This window comes from Arachis duranensis, chromosome 3 (assembly GCF_000817695.3).
Source record: "Arachis duranensis cultivar V14167 chromosome 3, aradu.V14167.gnm2.J7QH, whole genome shotgun sequence".
NCBI lineage: Eukaryota > Viridiplantae > Streptophyta > Magnoliopsida > Fabales > Fabaceae > Arachis > Arachis duranensis.
This window is the reverse complement of record NC_029774.3, coordinates 11,843,927-11,857,928: the sequence shown is the minus strand read 5'-3', so window position 1 is coordinate 11,857,928 and position 14,002 is coordinate 11,843,927. Positions and strand designations below refer to the sequence as shown.

The following is a 14,002-nucleotide window of genomic DNA, read 5'->3' as shown; positions in this document are numbered from 1 at the left end:
CTATTGTCTTCTGGTGAGTAGAGTGTTTTGACTGAAAAAGATTGCTAATTTGTGGAGGTTAACTTTCTGTTCGCTAAGTATCTTATATTCATTGAGTAGAGATTGGATATTGTTGCATGATTCCTAATTAGCCTTCCCAAATAAGATAGAGTCATCAGCAAAGAGAATATGATTGACTGTTGGAGATATCTTCTATGAATCTAAATCCCCTGAATGGACCTATTTCGCTTTGCCTTGTGTAATAGATAGGATAATCCTTCCGCATAGAATAGAAATAGAAAAAGTGACAAGAAATTTCCTTGCCGGATACCCTTTGTTGGCTTAAAAAAATCATAAGATTGATCTTCCATAAGAACAGAGTAAGAAATAGTAGTGACTAGTTCTCTGATCCAAGAAATTCATCTGGTTTTAAAATCCATTCTCTCTATGATAAACCATAAAAAACTCCACTCAACTCTATCATATACTTTACTTATATCCAATTTAATAGCCATTTCAGATTCCAATCCGCACCTCTTAGTTTTAAGATAGTGCATACATTCATGAGCAATTAGAATATTGTCAGAAATTAATCTACCCTTTAAAAATGCACTTTGGTTTGAACTTATTGAATTATTCATAAACTCCTGAAGTCTATGTGCCAGAATTTTGGAAATAATCTTATAAAAAACTGAGAATAAGCTAATAGATATGACCTATGACATGTCTCTAGCATCCGAGATTTTAGGGATAAAGCAAATTTGTGTATATGATTAAACACCTTGAAAATTTTACCTCTACCAAATAAGTTACGAACTACCTTAAAAATATCATCATCCACAATATCCCGATAAAACTGAAAAAATCGTGTTGTGAAGCCATCCTCACTTGGAGCACTTTGAAGACAAACGCTGAAAGTGGATCTCTTGGTTTCCTCCATAGAGATTGATCTTATTAACCTCTGGTTCATGAAAGCTGTAACCAGAGGAATGAAATCGCTGAATATGTTACCATGTTCTAATGGGTTAGTTGATGAAAATATTTTCTTAAAGTAATTTTTAGCCACCAGAGCAATATTTTATGGATCTGAAGCCATCTCACTATCGTGCCGAACTAGTCTTCATATTTTGTTTTTTCAGTTTCTAGCTTGGATCTTCTGATAAAAGAACTTTGTGTTGTAATCCCCTTCTTTCAGCCATTTACATCTTGATTTTTCTTTCAAAAATTTTCTTCTTTTGATAGTGTAACACCCTAATATTCAATTCCTTTTACTCGAGTCATAACTCAATGATAATAATATGGTACGACTCAAGGTGGATTTATAATACATATATATAATTGAAAGGAAATATTAAACGACAAGTCTAAAAAGGAGTAAAATAAAATCGCGATCAGAAACACTCACGTATCGACGAAGAAGAAGATAAAATGCATTTAAAAAACGGAAACATAATAAAACATTGAGGGACGAATAGAATAAAGACAGGATATATGTAAACATAAGTATAATAGCCGTTAGTCACGACCTGCGAAGTTGAGGTTAGCTAAGGTTACAGATATAAAAAATCAGTTGACAATAGCATTTTCTATCTCTTTCAAAATATACATCAAGGCCTCTATAGGCAAGTTTCAAAAGAAATATATGCACATATATCATTAAAGATTTTCCAAAATAAGGGAAGAGATGCTAAATAAAGTACAAAATAGAATCAGAATAAACTCGTCGCCTTTCAGACAAACTCTAACTCACTGCAGAGCACCAGGACCTACATCTGAAAAATAATAGATATGTACAGAATGAGAACTCCCGACGCATGGGTTCTCAGTACGGTAAAAATGCTAAATAAATACAATATAAGGCAGGAGAAAATGCAACTAAGCAATCCTAAACTCCATATCTCAATATTTTTATCCTAGATTCTCACTAATCTGTAAAAGGCAACTATCATAAGGGATTATACTCTAATTCACTTTCCGCTTTATTTCCACAACACTCCAATATTATGTCAAGTAGTTAAAAATCAATCATACTTACTCGTCTCACGATTACCTCAACCTTATTGTTGAGATTGACCTTCTCCACGATTTTTTCTATATGGACAATCTCGTGAGATACGCTCTGGTTTGATAGCTCATCTTCCAATTTTTTTTCTACCTTTAACACTTCTGGCCACCAAAATAACACGTTATCTTTAACTGTTCCAACCTAAAATTTAATTCTTTAATTACCTTCTTAGAGTTGAATTTGTTATGCTATTGCAACTGCATTAGACGGTGCCTACAATACTTTAATTTCTGTGCCAAAATGTACATAGGTGAGTCATTAACTTTCATACTCCAAACTTCTGCTATCAGTGCTCTTATATCCTCCATCTCACACTATTGATCTTGGAATTTAAATTTTTTTTGGTATATCATTTTGAAGAATTCAAATCAAGTAAGAGAGGAGCGTGATCCAAACAATTCTCTGATAATCTTCTTACCACCGCATTTATACAAGTCTCTCTTCAAGTCATTCCAGCCATAAAAAATCAAGCCTCTCCCTAATTAATACCTCCCCAGCCCTTTTATTTCACCATGTGAATCACTGTCCTATCATCTTAAGATCAACCAATTGATTATCATCAATGAAACGATTGAAATTTTTAATGAAGGCATCAGACCTCATATTCCCTCCCTCATTTTCTCCATAATTTGTAGTTACATTGAAGTCACCCAAGATGATAAAACTACCTTCAAATTGCTGAAGTCGAGAAGAGAGTTTTTCGAATTGATTGATTCGAATAAGCTCATTAGTGCTCAAGTAAACTCTAACCAACCCCCAATTCACATTCTTATTCTCATCTTTAACCGAAGTACTTATGGAAAAGAGTTTTGAAACAGAATGTGTATCTCCACATGATCTTTTCATGTTACAGTCATTCCTCCTGATGTTTTATTCTTGTCCACTAATATAAAATTTTGATATCTGCATGATCTAACTTTACGTTCTATCATCCGAAATTGGTACCACCTCGGAAGAGTGGGATTGGCATATCCCTTTAAAACTGTGGACAGTCAGAGGTCTCTCCAAACTTCGAAAATTCACATTAGGACTCTCATGGTGCATTGGGTGCCACTGAATGACTGGCATCCTCCATCGTCACTTGATCTATATCTCCAACAACTGCTCTAGTTAATGATTCTAAAACTATCTCCAATTTATCTTCCATCCTTTTTTTAGTCCCGGATAGCATCTCTATCCTTCCATGGTTTAATCTAGTCATCTGTTTTAATTTTTAACATTTGACGGAATATTCAGAAGCAGGAGTACTTGGCATGCAGTTTTCAGTTAGGACCCTTATGTTAGCATGCTTCGTTTGGAAACTACTTGTTCCTCCCAATTGAATTTGATTCGAGCTTATAACCATAGCATACTCTATACTTCTATCATTCTTCTTTTTCTCATCACATCTTTCGTTCCTGACAAGACTTTTGACTCCTGGATTGTATTTTTTTGTCTTTGATACTCAAGTTTAAAAATTTATCTACCAGCCAGTTTGCGAGCATTTTCTTTCTGCGAAGGGTTAGCCCGCTTGAAAGCTCTTTTCTCCATTTCTCCCTTCATTCTCTTTAGTCTCTACTTTTATACCAATTTGACCAGTTCTGACCTATTCTCCTATCTTATCCTATTTATTTTTATATCTTCCAAAAATACAACACATGTTTTATGGTCATGACCTATAGTTGCAGAATATGTACACACCATCCCTAGCCTTTCATATCAAATTGTCACTCCAATTGGAGACTTGTCAGGACCAGTAACCTTAAGAGAGTCTTTTGTAACTTGATTTCCATTAATAACCACCCCTTACTTTGATGATACGTGTCTCTCTCCCTTTAACATCAAACAGTCCCATATCCATCACCTTACCAAGCCCTTCACCAAGCTTTCGAGCAACTTCCAGCATCTTAAATATTTCGGGAACTCCCAAATTTGGGCCCATATTGGTATCTCATTTATTAGTTATTTTCCAATGCACACCCCTCTTTCCAGCGCTGGCCATACAGAGCATAGTCCTTGAAAAGGCATGGGGAATCTCTCTCAATTCTCATAACATCCTACTCGTTATCGAAGAAAAATTAAAATTGATTGTGATAAATCTCCTTTACTTAAAACCCTATTGGTCTCTCCCCAGATTGTTTTGAGTCCCCCATCCATAGTTCCGGTTAAAAATGATTTATCAGCAAAAAGTCTTTCAACCAAACTATTATTGCAGTTGTGAATAGCCCCTTTATATCCTCTTCTTATATCGTCACTCTCTTTATTATTCAAAGAAACGGAATCAGTTAAATTCTCTCCACTTTCTGTCATGGTTTAGGAAGGTAATACCAAGAGAAAAAGATAGATAGAAAAAAAAACATGCGTTGTATGATCAATCTAAGGGCTTGTTTGGGTGAGCTTCTAAAAAAAGATCTTTTTTCGAGTTATCTTTTTTTAAAAGATCTTATGAAAAAATAAAACTAATTTTATATTTGTATATCTCATACAAAAAGATATTTTTATCAGTCAATTATGTTTGGGTATAACAATATAAAAGTACTTTTTTATTTATTTATTATATAAAAAATATCTTTTAAAAAAGATGTAAATTACAACTTCTCAAAAAAGATACTTTTTTTTTCTAATACTTTTACTTTTATTACTAAAAATTTGCTAAACACGCTAAAAAATAGAAAAATCTTAAATCTTTTTTTATCAAAATAATAACGCCCAAACAAGCACTAAATTAAAAATGAAAAATGAATTGCTAATAGTTACTAACTATGTTAGAATAATATTTTATTTTTATTATTTAAATATTTTGATATTCTTCTAAAAAGAAATTATTGATATCCATATACTTTTTTAATATTCATCTCAATAAAAATCGTTAGTCACAATTTTTTTAAAGATAATTTTATTTTTTGAGAATTATCACCTACGATTTTTATTTATTTTTTTATCCTATTTAAAGTTAATACTTAAGATTTCTACTTATACCAATTATTTCTTATATTAGTATATTATACAAAAATATAATAATATTAACATAAATCACAATTACTTTTTTCATATAAAAAAATAAAATAATAAAAAAACTTTTAAAAATTTACATTTTAGACATATTAGTCTCTAAAAAAAATTACCAAAAACACTTTTTAAGATAATAAAATGTAGATAAATTAGTTCAAATTCAAACCTTTTATTTTAATTATAAGGGTTAATTTAAAAGGAGTGTCTCCACATATGTTATTTTAAAAGACTTTATTAATATTTTTTTTAAAACTAATTTATCAAAAATATAAATTTTAAAAAATTTATTTGTTACTTTACTCTAAAAAAATTTCACCGATTGATTGATGTATATATTTAAGAGAAGAAAAATGTTACCCATCATTTAAATATTGTCTTTTATTCTGCCTTTAAATCTAATATTTTATTAGTCACAAAAAAATCTAATATTTTATTATTTTAATTTTTTAATTAATCATGTTTCCTATTTTTAGGAAACTATTTTTTTATTTAATTTATTATTATACTTGTCACTGTAAAATTTGTAACCACTTGCAATGCATTAATTTTTCGCAAGCCATAAAATTTGTAACAACTTTTTGTGCACTAAATCAGTGAAGTTTTCTAAAATTAAATAAACAATATAAACACATCCAAAACTATGTATTGACACGTCTAAATTATTGAGTAGTGGTTCTAAATTACACATTAGAGAAAGAAAAACTAGACTCAAATATACATCCAAAATTAAAAAAATGCACTCTAAATATTTTATCAACACATCTAAAATTTATGTAAAAAAATTTATATATAGACATGAAAATATAATAAACAACATAAATACATCCAAAATTAAGTATTGATATATCTAAATTACGTTAACATTACAACTTTCAAATCAAACATATGAATGCAAAAAAAATTATAATCACAAACATTTAAAAAAGAAAATAAAACACAGACACTTTTAATATTATGCTTAAATTAAAAAAAATAGAATTTTTTATTAAACGAACAAAAAGGAATAACCAGAGACAGGAGGAGACCGGGGAAGGCACGCATCGACGGAAGAGGCGCAGGAGGAAGTGCGGTTGTGCGTGGCGCGAGGAAGGAAACCAGGGACGGAGAGTGCACATCGATAGCGGAGGCACGAGGTGTGTGCGCGGCGCAGGGGAGGTGCGCGTCGTTGAAGGAGGAGATCGTCGCAGAGAAGGTGTGCGGCCGTGAGAGAAGACGAAGATGAGGAGTGGGAGGCACTGCAGCTTTGAATCTTCATAGAGGGAAGATTTTATTAGTAAAAATCTGATTTGAAATATTTAAGATTTTATTTGAGATTTATTAGGATTTATAACATTTAAATTTAAAATTTTAATTTTAGTTAATCTGTTTGTAGATTTGTATTTAAATTAAAAAAAAATCTATTTTAATATGTTTGTTTTATTTTTATAAATTAGTGTAATAAAAAAATTGAATAAAGGATCACTTTTAAAGAATACTTAATTGTACTGTTAAGAGAAGGCTAATTTTTTTGGTAATAAATTGAAGAGATGTGTTATACATAATTACGGAAAGTTGATATATTTTTTTATGAATATTGAGATAATTATTTTTTTTAAATTAGAAACTACAAATCGGAGACTCAGGGTAGAAGTAAAAATCTGAGGGTCAGATTTTGGATAGAGTAAAAAACTGAGTGTCAATTTTGGGTAAGGATAAAAAACTGAGAGGAAGTAAAACAAAAAAAAATTCAAAATCTCCCGGCATGTTTCAAAAAATTTTTAATGTTAAAATACAAATCTAAAGGTCAGATTTGTAAATTTTTTTTTATAAAAAATTAAAACCACAAATTTAAGGATGAAATTTGTGATCATCTATATAAAAAAAACTACACTAACTCTTCACATTATTTAAAAATACCATCTCAATTTCAATAATAAAAATAAAAAGTGTTAAGTGAATTGATGAATTTTTTTTTTTGACAGAAGAGAATTGATGAATTTAAATGGCTGAATGTAGTACATGTAGGCAGTAGGAACATTTCTTTGTATAAAGGTCCGATTTAGTATTTAAAGAAAAACTTATTAAATCTACTTTTTTAGGACATATTTTTAAAAATGATAGTAATTATATTTGTTAAATTAAAAAAATTTTATAAGTAAAAATTATAAAAAATCTGTTTAATAATAATAGTTATTTTTTATAATGTGCATTAAAATTAAATTATTCTAATATGTCTACATATTTGTTCAAATAGTCATGTCCTTAAGGCCTTGTTTGGTAAAGAGGAATTGGGAAGAAAATGAGAAAGAAATAGGAGAGAGAAAGAGAGAGAGACGGTGACTCGGTGAGGTGAGTAACTGAATGACGAATTAAAACGAAAGGTTTAGGGGCGAAGGGAGGGAGACGAAACTATTGATTCCGCTACTGTGTAATTGAATGGAATTGCGTGCACAATAGAATTAGAGATAACACCGAAAACAAAGAATCGTGTAGAATCAAGGGAGCTAGGGTTTGCGATGAGTGAGAGTAACAGCAACAGCAACGGGGTGAGCAATATCAACATCATCAACAACAACAACAACAACAACCACCACCACCACAGCAGCAGCAGCAGTAAGGAAGAGAAAGGCAGAGATCTGGGGCTATACTTTCTAGAAGTGTGCCGGCGGAGGGGGACGGGGGCGGAGGAGGGGGAAGAGAAGGCGGAGGAGGCCCCCAGCGAGCTCAACACCATCAACAGCTCCGGCGGATTCGTGGTGGTGTCGACGGACAAGCTGTCAGTTAAGTACACGAATGTGAACCTTCACGGCCACGACGTCGGCGTGATTCAGGCGAACAAGGCTGCTCCCACGAAGCTGCTCCTCTACTACTTCGAGATTTATGTGAAGGACGCCGGCGCCAAGGGCCAGATTGCCATCGGCTTCACCTCCGAGTCTTTCAAGATGCGTAGGCAGCCCGGGTGAGAGTTCTTCATTTCCATTCTCTCTCCGTCTCTTCAATTACAAGTAGAGTCTTCAATTGCAATTCTGATTCTTCGATTTCTTGAATAGGTGGGAGGCCAATAGCTGTGGATATCACGGGGATGATGGGCTTCTTTATCGTGGACATGGCAAAGGGGAACCCTTCGGCCCTACCTATACATCTGGCGATATTGTTGGCGCTGGAATCAACTATGCTGCCCAGGAATTCTTCTTCACGTAATTTCCACAACCACTAGGTTTTTCTTTTTCCATTTCTCTGTCTGTTTCTGTTACATAACAAGATTTTGTGTTTTATGTCAGTAAAAATGGGCAAGTTGTTGGCACAGTTTACAAGGACATGAAGGGTCCACGCTTTCCTACCATTGCTGTTCATAGCCAAAATGAAGAGTATGTTCTATCACCATGAATTCTAGTATTAACCGTCTCTTCCTGTTTTTATCACACACTATTTATTTTCCAATGTAGTAGGTGTTTCTACTTGCTATATATGAAGTCATCAATCTGAGTATAATAGTAAACGGCATTGAGATTTTAGTAGTTATTTTTAATCTTAAATTGTCAATCCAATGCTGAGCATGCATTTGTTTACCTTTGAATTTTCAGTTCTGCTTCACTAAATGAATGTGCCAGTCTATTATCAACTCATAAAGCTGAACTATGTTATGAGTGGCATTTGATAAGAAAACATAAAAGAGCCAATAGCTGTAAATCTGTTTTAAGCCCTGACAAATTATTTTATGAGTACAATACTGTTTTGTGTTGTTTATAATAAAAAAAAAATGAGAGGTCTGCTTAGTGAATGATATGGGCAGGGGAAGTAGTTTATTTCAGTGTTTAATTGATCCGATTATGATTCCGCTGAATCTGCCACCCCCGTCTTTAGCATTTTTCCTCATTTCAATTCTTAGTTATTTATCCCTTCCTTCATTTAAGAGGGCTCGTCTTGTCAAGACACAGTAATTACTAATATTCGAATGGCAGCTTCTTTTGATCATTAGTTGAGGAATTTAATTTTACAGGACTGTGTTTCATTTATCTCTGACAGGGTGCATGTCAACTTTGGGCAGAAACCATTTACCTTTGACCTAAAGGTAAGAACCATTTTTATATTTTGTTCATTCAAGTGTACACATCCTACCCTAGACTTGTAGTCAATTTTATTAGAAGCGATTCTCTGTGGCATCTAAAAGGAATTATCATTTCTTGAGTTGAATTGTTTAAGAATATTATTCAAACAGTTTACATAGATTTAAGTTCTTCCTTTAAAATCTAAAGAGCACTTTTTCTGAGAAATTAAGCATAAACAAGAACATCCTGAGACTCCTTTTTTAATTATTTCCCTTATAAATTCCCCCTCAATATCTTTCCTCATTTTTTAAAAGAAAATGATGACTAAAATTGTTGTGAAACAGCACTAATTATATGAACAGGATCATACTTGGATGCAAAGATGACATGTTTTCATTGTGATTATCTACATTAACCAGAATCATGGTCATATGACACTTCAATTTTAAAAGTACTGAAGTTATTATTATATGTTTTTGGATTAGGAATTTGAAGTGCAAGAAAGAATGAAGCAACAACTGAAAATAGAGGAATTGCCTCTGACATCAAATGTTAGTTACGGGTGAGACAAAACTGCCTCCAGATTACTTTCTTTCATGTGTCTTTCATATCTAGGATTATTCTTGGACCTTCATGTGTAGTTGGTAGCCGGGTAAAATTACACAAGTGTCAACTGATGAAAAATTCTTATTTGTATGTGTGGGGATCTTTCAGTGCTGATTTCTTATGTTACATTTGTCTATAGCTTTGTCTCTGCTAGCAATGGCTTCTGGTTTTTCTTTTCGGGTCAAATGACATAACTTTAATAGAGTTTGAAGTAGTACCAAGTGGTTTTGAGAAATTTAGTTATTAGTTAGTGTAAAAACTTTAATATGGACACTGACTAACCTGTTCTGTTTCCCAAACTTCCCCCTTCTCTGATGTTGTATACTGTATTTCTTTGCGTTGTATACTGTACAAATGTTGAAATTAATATATTTCACCAAGTGACATCCATGACTTTCTTGCCAACCAATACTATTTCAAAAGCAATAAATAGGTAATAATATATTACAATTTATATTATTGTCAGAATTGTCCGTTCTTACCTGCTACACTATGGCTACGAAGATACCTTGAATTCATTTGATGTGGCTAGTAGAAGTACTGTTCCTCCTATATATATAGCTCAGGAGAATGGGGTTGATGAGCAGGAAATAATGTATGCATTGAATCACCGAAAGACTCTCCGGCAGGTAGGCTATCAACTTTTGTTCTAGCATGTATTATTGGGACAGGAAACATGGGAATATTAGATAGGGTGTGATTTAGTATGTTTTCATCAATAATTACTGGAAAATGTTTGATAAGAAAATGACATTACTAGATAAGAAGGGAAATTAAGAGAGGAAGAGCTTGTTTGGGTGGCATTAAGTTGTTAGAAAGGATCTTTTTTCATTGAAAAAGATTTTTATTTTTTAGTATATTTGGCAAAATTTTAGTAGTAAAAGTAAAAGCACTAGAAAAATTAAAAAAATATTTTTATTTTAGAAGCTACAATTTACATCTTTTTATAAAAGATCTTTTTTACTTAAAAAAAGATATTTTTAACATAATAAATAAACAAAAAAAAAGTACTTTTATATTGTTATAGCCAAACATAATTGTTAGATAAAAAAAATAGTTTTATATAAGATATCCAAACATAAAACTATCTTTACTTTTCTAAAAGATCTTTTAAAAAAAGATAACTTGAAAAAAGATCTTTTCATAGAAGTTGATCCAAACAAGCTCTAAGCTAGCATCCGAAATAAATCACAGAAAAGGAAACAAAAATGTCAAATTGTTTTCATTGTTTTTTTTTTTTTCAAAAATTTCTTGTGATCCCTCTTCTTGGAACTATGGGAAGTTTTTTTGCTCTAATATAGTTTGGTTCATTTCTTTTGTCAACATCATCCTTTAATGAAACCACTTAGACTCTTTTGGAGGCATGCATATATCCTAAATGTAATCGTACCTGCTGCACTGAATCTTCTAAAGGTGGGAAAAGTACGAGATCTTTTAGTTCATCTGGATGGTGTTCATGGATTTTATATAAATGGTAAAAAGGTGGATTCACATTTGACACAGGAAATAATGTAAACATGGGCCATTTTTGTTATCATCAATATAAACACATCAATAAAAAATGAAAACTGAAAAAAAAAAATATTCTGTAATTTTCAGTTCTTCCAATCTCTTGTTTCAATGTAGAGTCTCTGCTTTTTTAGAATTTAGAACTTCTAGTCAGTGGCCATGTAATAAAGTACCCATAATGTTAGATTACCTTTCTATTTTTCTTCCCTAAATAGTTTATATGATTCCTGGCTACATATGCTAGCTGATGTACAAACTTATGGCTTACACCTTTTCTCTTCAATGAAGCTAATCAGGGATGGGGAGATTGATACTGCATTTGGTAAATTGCGAGAATGGTATCCCCAGATTGTTGAGGTGCGCTGTTTCAGATTATAATTATATTGTATATCCTGCATGTCTATCCTGTTGCTAAGCTAGCTTCCTAATTTTACTAATTTAAATGTAATTCGATTCAATCTGCTGTGGCTTAAATGATCTTCGATGTATGTGTAATAAGTATAGACTTAATCTGATTGTTATCGTAAGTAATATCTGCTCATAATGGCTGATACTTCTGCATTACACTGAATATAATGGTGGTCGCCCTCTGCTTTGATTTCTTCTATTGGTCAAATTACTTTTATTTTAGTTTGAAGACTTGATTTCATAAGAATTTGTGATGGCTAGACTTTGCCAGTTGGTTCTAGTCCCCCCTTCTCTTCTCTCTCTCTCTCTCTCTCTCTCTCTCTCACACACACACACACACACACACACACACACACACACAAGTGGCAATACATGGCCAACTTGACCATGATATTCATGTTGGAATACTTTAGTCCTCAAGACATAGGTCTACCATTTTCCCTTTTATTTTTAAATGATTCCAAATATCATCAGACCAACTTGTGTGTGAAATTCTTCATTTGATATTTATTGTCTAAGAATATTCTTTTATTGTATTTAACTCACTAGACATGACTATCAACCTGGTTATTGCAGGACAATACATCAGCTATGTGCTTTCTGCTTCATTGTCAGAAGTTTATTGAATTAGTTCGGGTACATTCCTTTTAATGTTTCATGTTTTTCACTATTAGAAGCTTTCCCAACTGAATTAGCATATAAGGCTGCATTTATTTCTGAGAACAGGACAAAACAAGATACTGAGAACAAGACATAAAGGACAGAGACACAATTTAGTGTTCTTGTATTCTGTTTGGTCATAAAATAGAACAAATTATGAAAATCTAATTTATTCTCTTTTTTTTTTCATTCGAAAATTTTGAGAAAAAAAATATAATAATAAAAAGTATAATTATGAAAAATTAACAAGAATAATGAAAGAAAAAATAAAAATAAGTTGTGTTCCTTGTTAGTGTTTCTGTTCTTCCTGTCAGGATAGATACAAAATACATTAATTCAGTGTCTCTGGACATAATGTCTCTGTCCATATTTCATCTGTCAAATACGGTTTTATGTTTCTATGTCCCTGTCTCAGTGTCCGGTCCCTGTAAACAAACACAGCTAAGATATTATATTTTTTGTTTTGCTTTTTAATGGTTTAATAGTAGTATGAATGTGAGGCTCGGGTGATAGTTTCCGCGACTGATGCTCTGTGTAATAGTCAAGCTTAATTGATATTATTATTATAATTATCGATTGTTACTGATTCAATTTGGTATGTAGCTTTTATTTAAAATTCCTATGTATTGGGTAGAGAATTACTTAATTAACACTTTTGCATTCCTCTCTGGTATAAATAGATTGGAGCACTGGAGGAGGCTGTCAAATATGGAAGAATAGAGTTGTCAAGCTTTTTTGGGTTGCCTGTCTTTGAGGATCTAGTTCAGGTGAATTTCTTTACCGACAACTAAAATCATTGCTGCTACACCAATTATTTCTGGCTGATTTCGAATTTCATAGGGCCTGGTTTGGTTATAGCAAATAATCATTCTGGTCTATTTCGTGCATGCTAAACATGAGCAGTCTCTTCTTCCCTCAAATATAAGCCTTCACAATTGCTGGAGATTACTTCACAAGATTATTTCTGTTCATCTTATTGGTAGTACAGTTAGTTAAATTTATCTTTGAATTCTATATTTCTTATTCTGCAGGATTGTGTTGCTTTGTTGGCATACGAACAACCACTGGAATCCCCTGTAGGTTATCTTCTAAAAGATTCACAACGTGAAGTTGTAGCTGACACAGTCAATGCGTTGATCTTGTCGACAAATCCCAACATGAAAGAGTCCAAAAATTGCTTGCACTCATATCTTGAGAGGTTACTTAGACAGCTAACTGCTTGTTGCTTGGAGAATAGATCTTTGAGTGGGGAGCAGGGAGAAGCTTTCCAACTTCATAGAGTGCTTAGCAGTGGTAAAAGAGGCTAGTGACTAGTATTTGGTGATATGGTCTATTCACATTCTTTCTCTGCTGTTAATATTGCCCGGGTTTCTTTAGAATGCCAAGTTATCAAAAATTGATCATAAACGTCTCTTATACTGTAGAGTCCCCCACCTTCTTAGTTCTTACTTGGTGCATACTTTTTCCTGTCATTTGAGAGGGGGTTCTCTATGTGCATGTAAGATTGTAACTAAAACATCAGCAAAACAATGGAAATGAAAAATTGAACTAAGTAAAGATTCAAATTCAAAGTTAAAATCTGTGCTGAAATTTCAAAAATTAAGCAGGTTTGGAACTTGGAAGCATATATAAATACATGTCCATCGTATTCCAGTGTAAACTTTAGGCTTTATGATAGTTTGTGTATTGAATCCTGAGTTCGTGACGTTCAGAGCCAAACCATGAAATACGATTGAGTTTGATGCTGTAACAAGAA

General features: G+C 32.5%; 1 protein-coding gene across 1 annotated transcript; it reads left to right on the top strand.

Moving 5' to 3' along the window:
- Nucleotides 1–7,295: 7,295 nt before the first annotated feature.
- Nucleotides 7,296–13,824, top strand: LOC107477606 (ran-binding protein M homolog). Its single transcript, XM_016097654.3, has 10 exons — nucleotides 7,296–7,973; nucleotides 8,065–8,211; nucleotides 8,296–8,382; nucleotides 9,041–9,086; nucleotides 9,549–9,625; nucleotides 10,136–10,298; nucleotides 11,467–11,535; nucleotides 12,163–12,222; nucleotides 12,927–13,013; nucleotides 13,278–13,824. Exons 1-10 carry the CDS (start codon nucleotides 7,531–7,533, stop codon nucleotides 13,551–13,553), a joined length of 1,455 nt encoding a protein of 484 aa, XP_015953140.1. The 5' UTR covers nucleotides 7,296–7,530; the 3' UTR covers nucleotides 13,554–13,824.
- The last annotated feature ends 178 nt before the right edge of the window (nucleotides 13,825–14,002 follow it).

Bases quoted from the DNA above. Each gene is read 5' to 3' on its own strand.
- LOC107477606 (XM_016097654.3), top strand. From the start codon at position 7,531: ATGAGTGAGAGTAACAGCAACAGCAACGGGGTGAGCAATATCAACATC. The intron at 9,626-10,135 runs GTGAGACAAAAC...TATTATTGTCAG, and splicing joins ACATCAAATGTTAGTTACGG to AATTGTCCGTTCTTACCTGC. The intron at 11,536-12,162 runs GTGCGCTGTTTC...TGGTTATTGCAG, and splicing joins GGTATCCCCAGATTGTTGAG to GACAATACATCAGCTATGTG.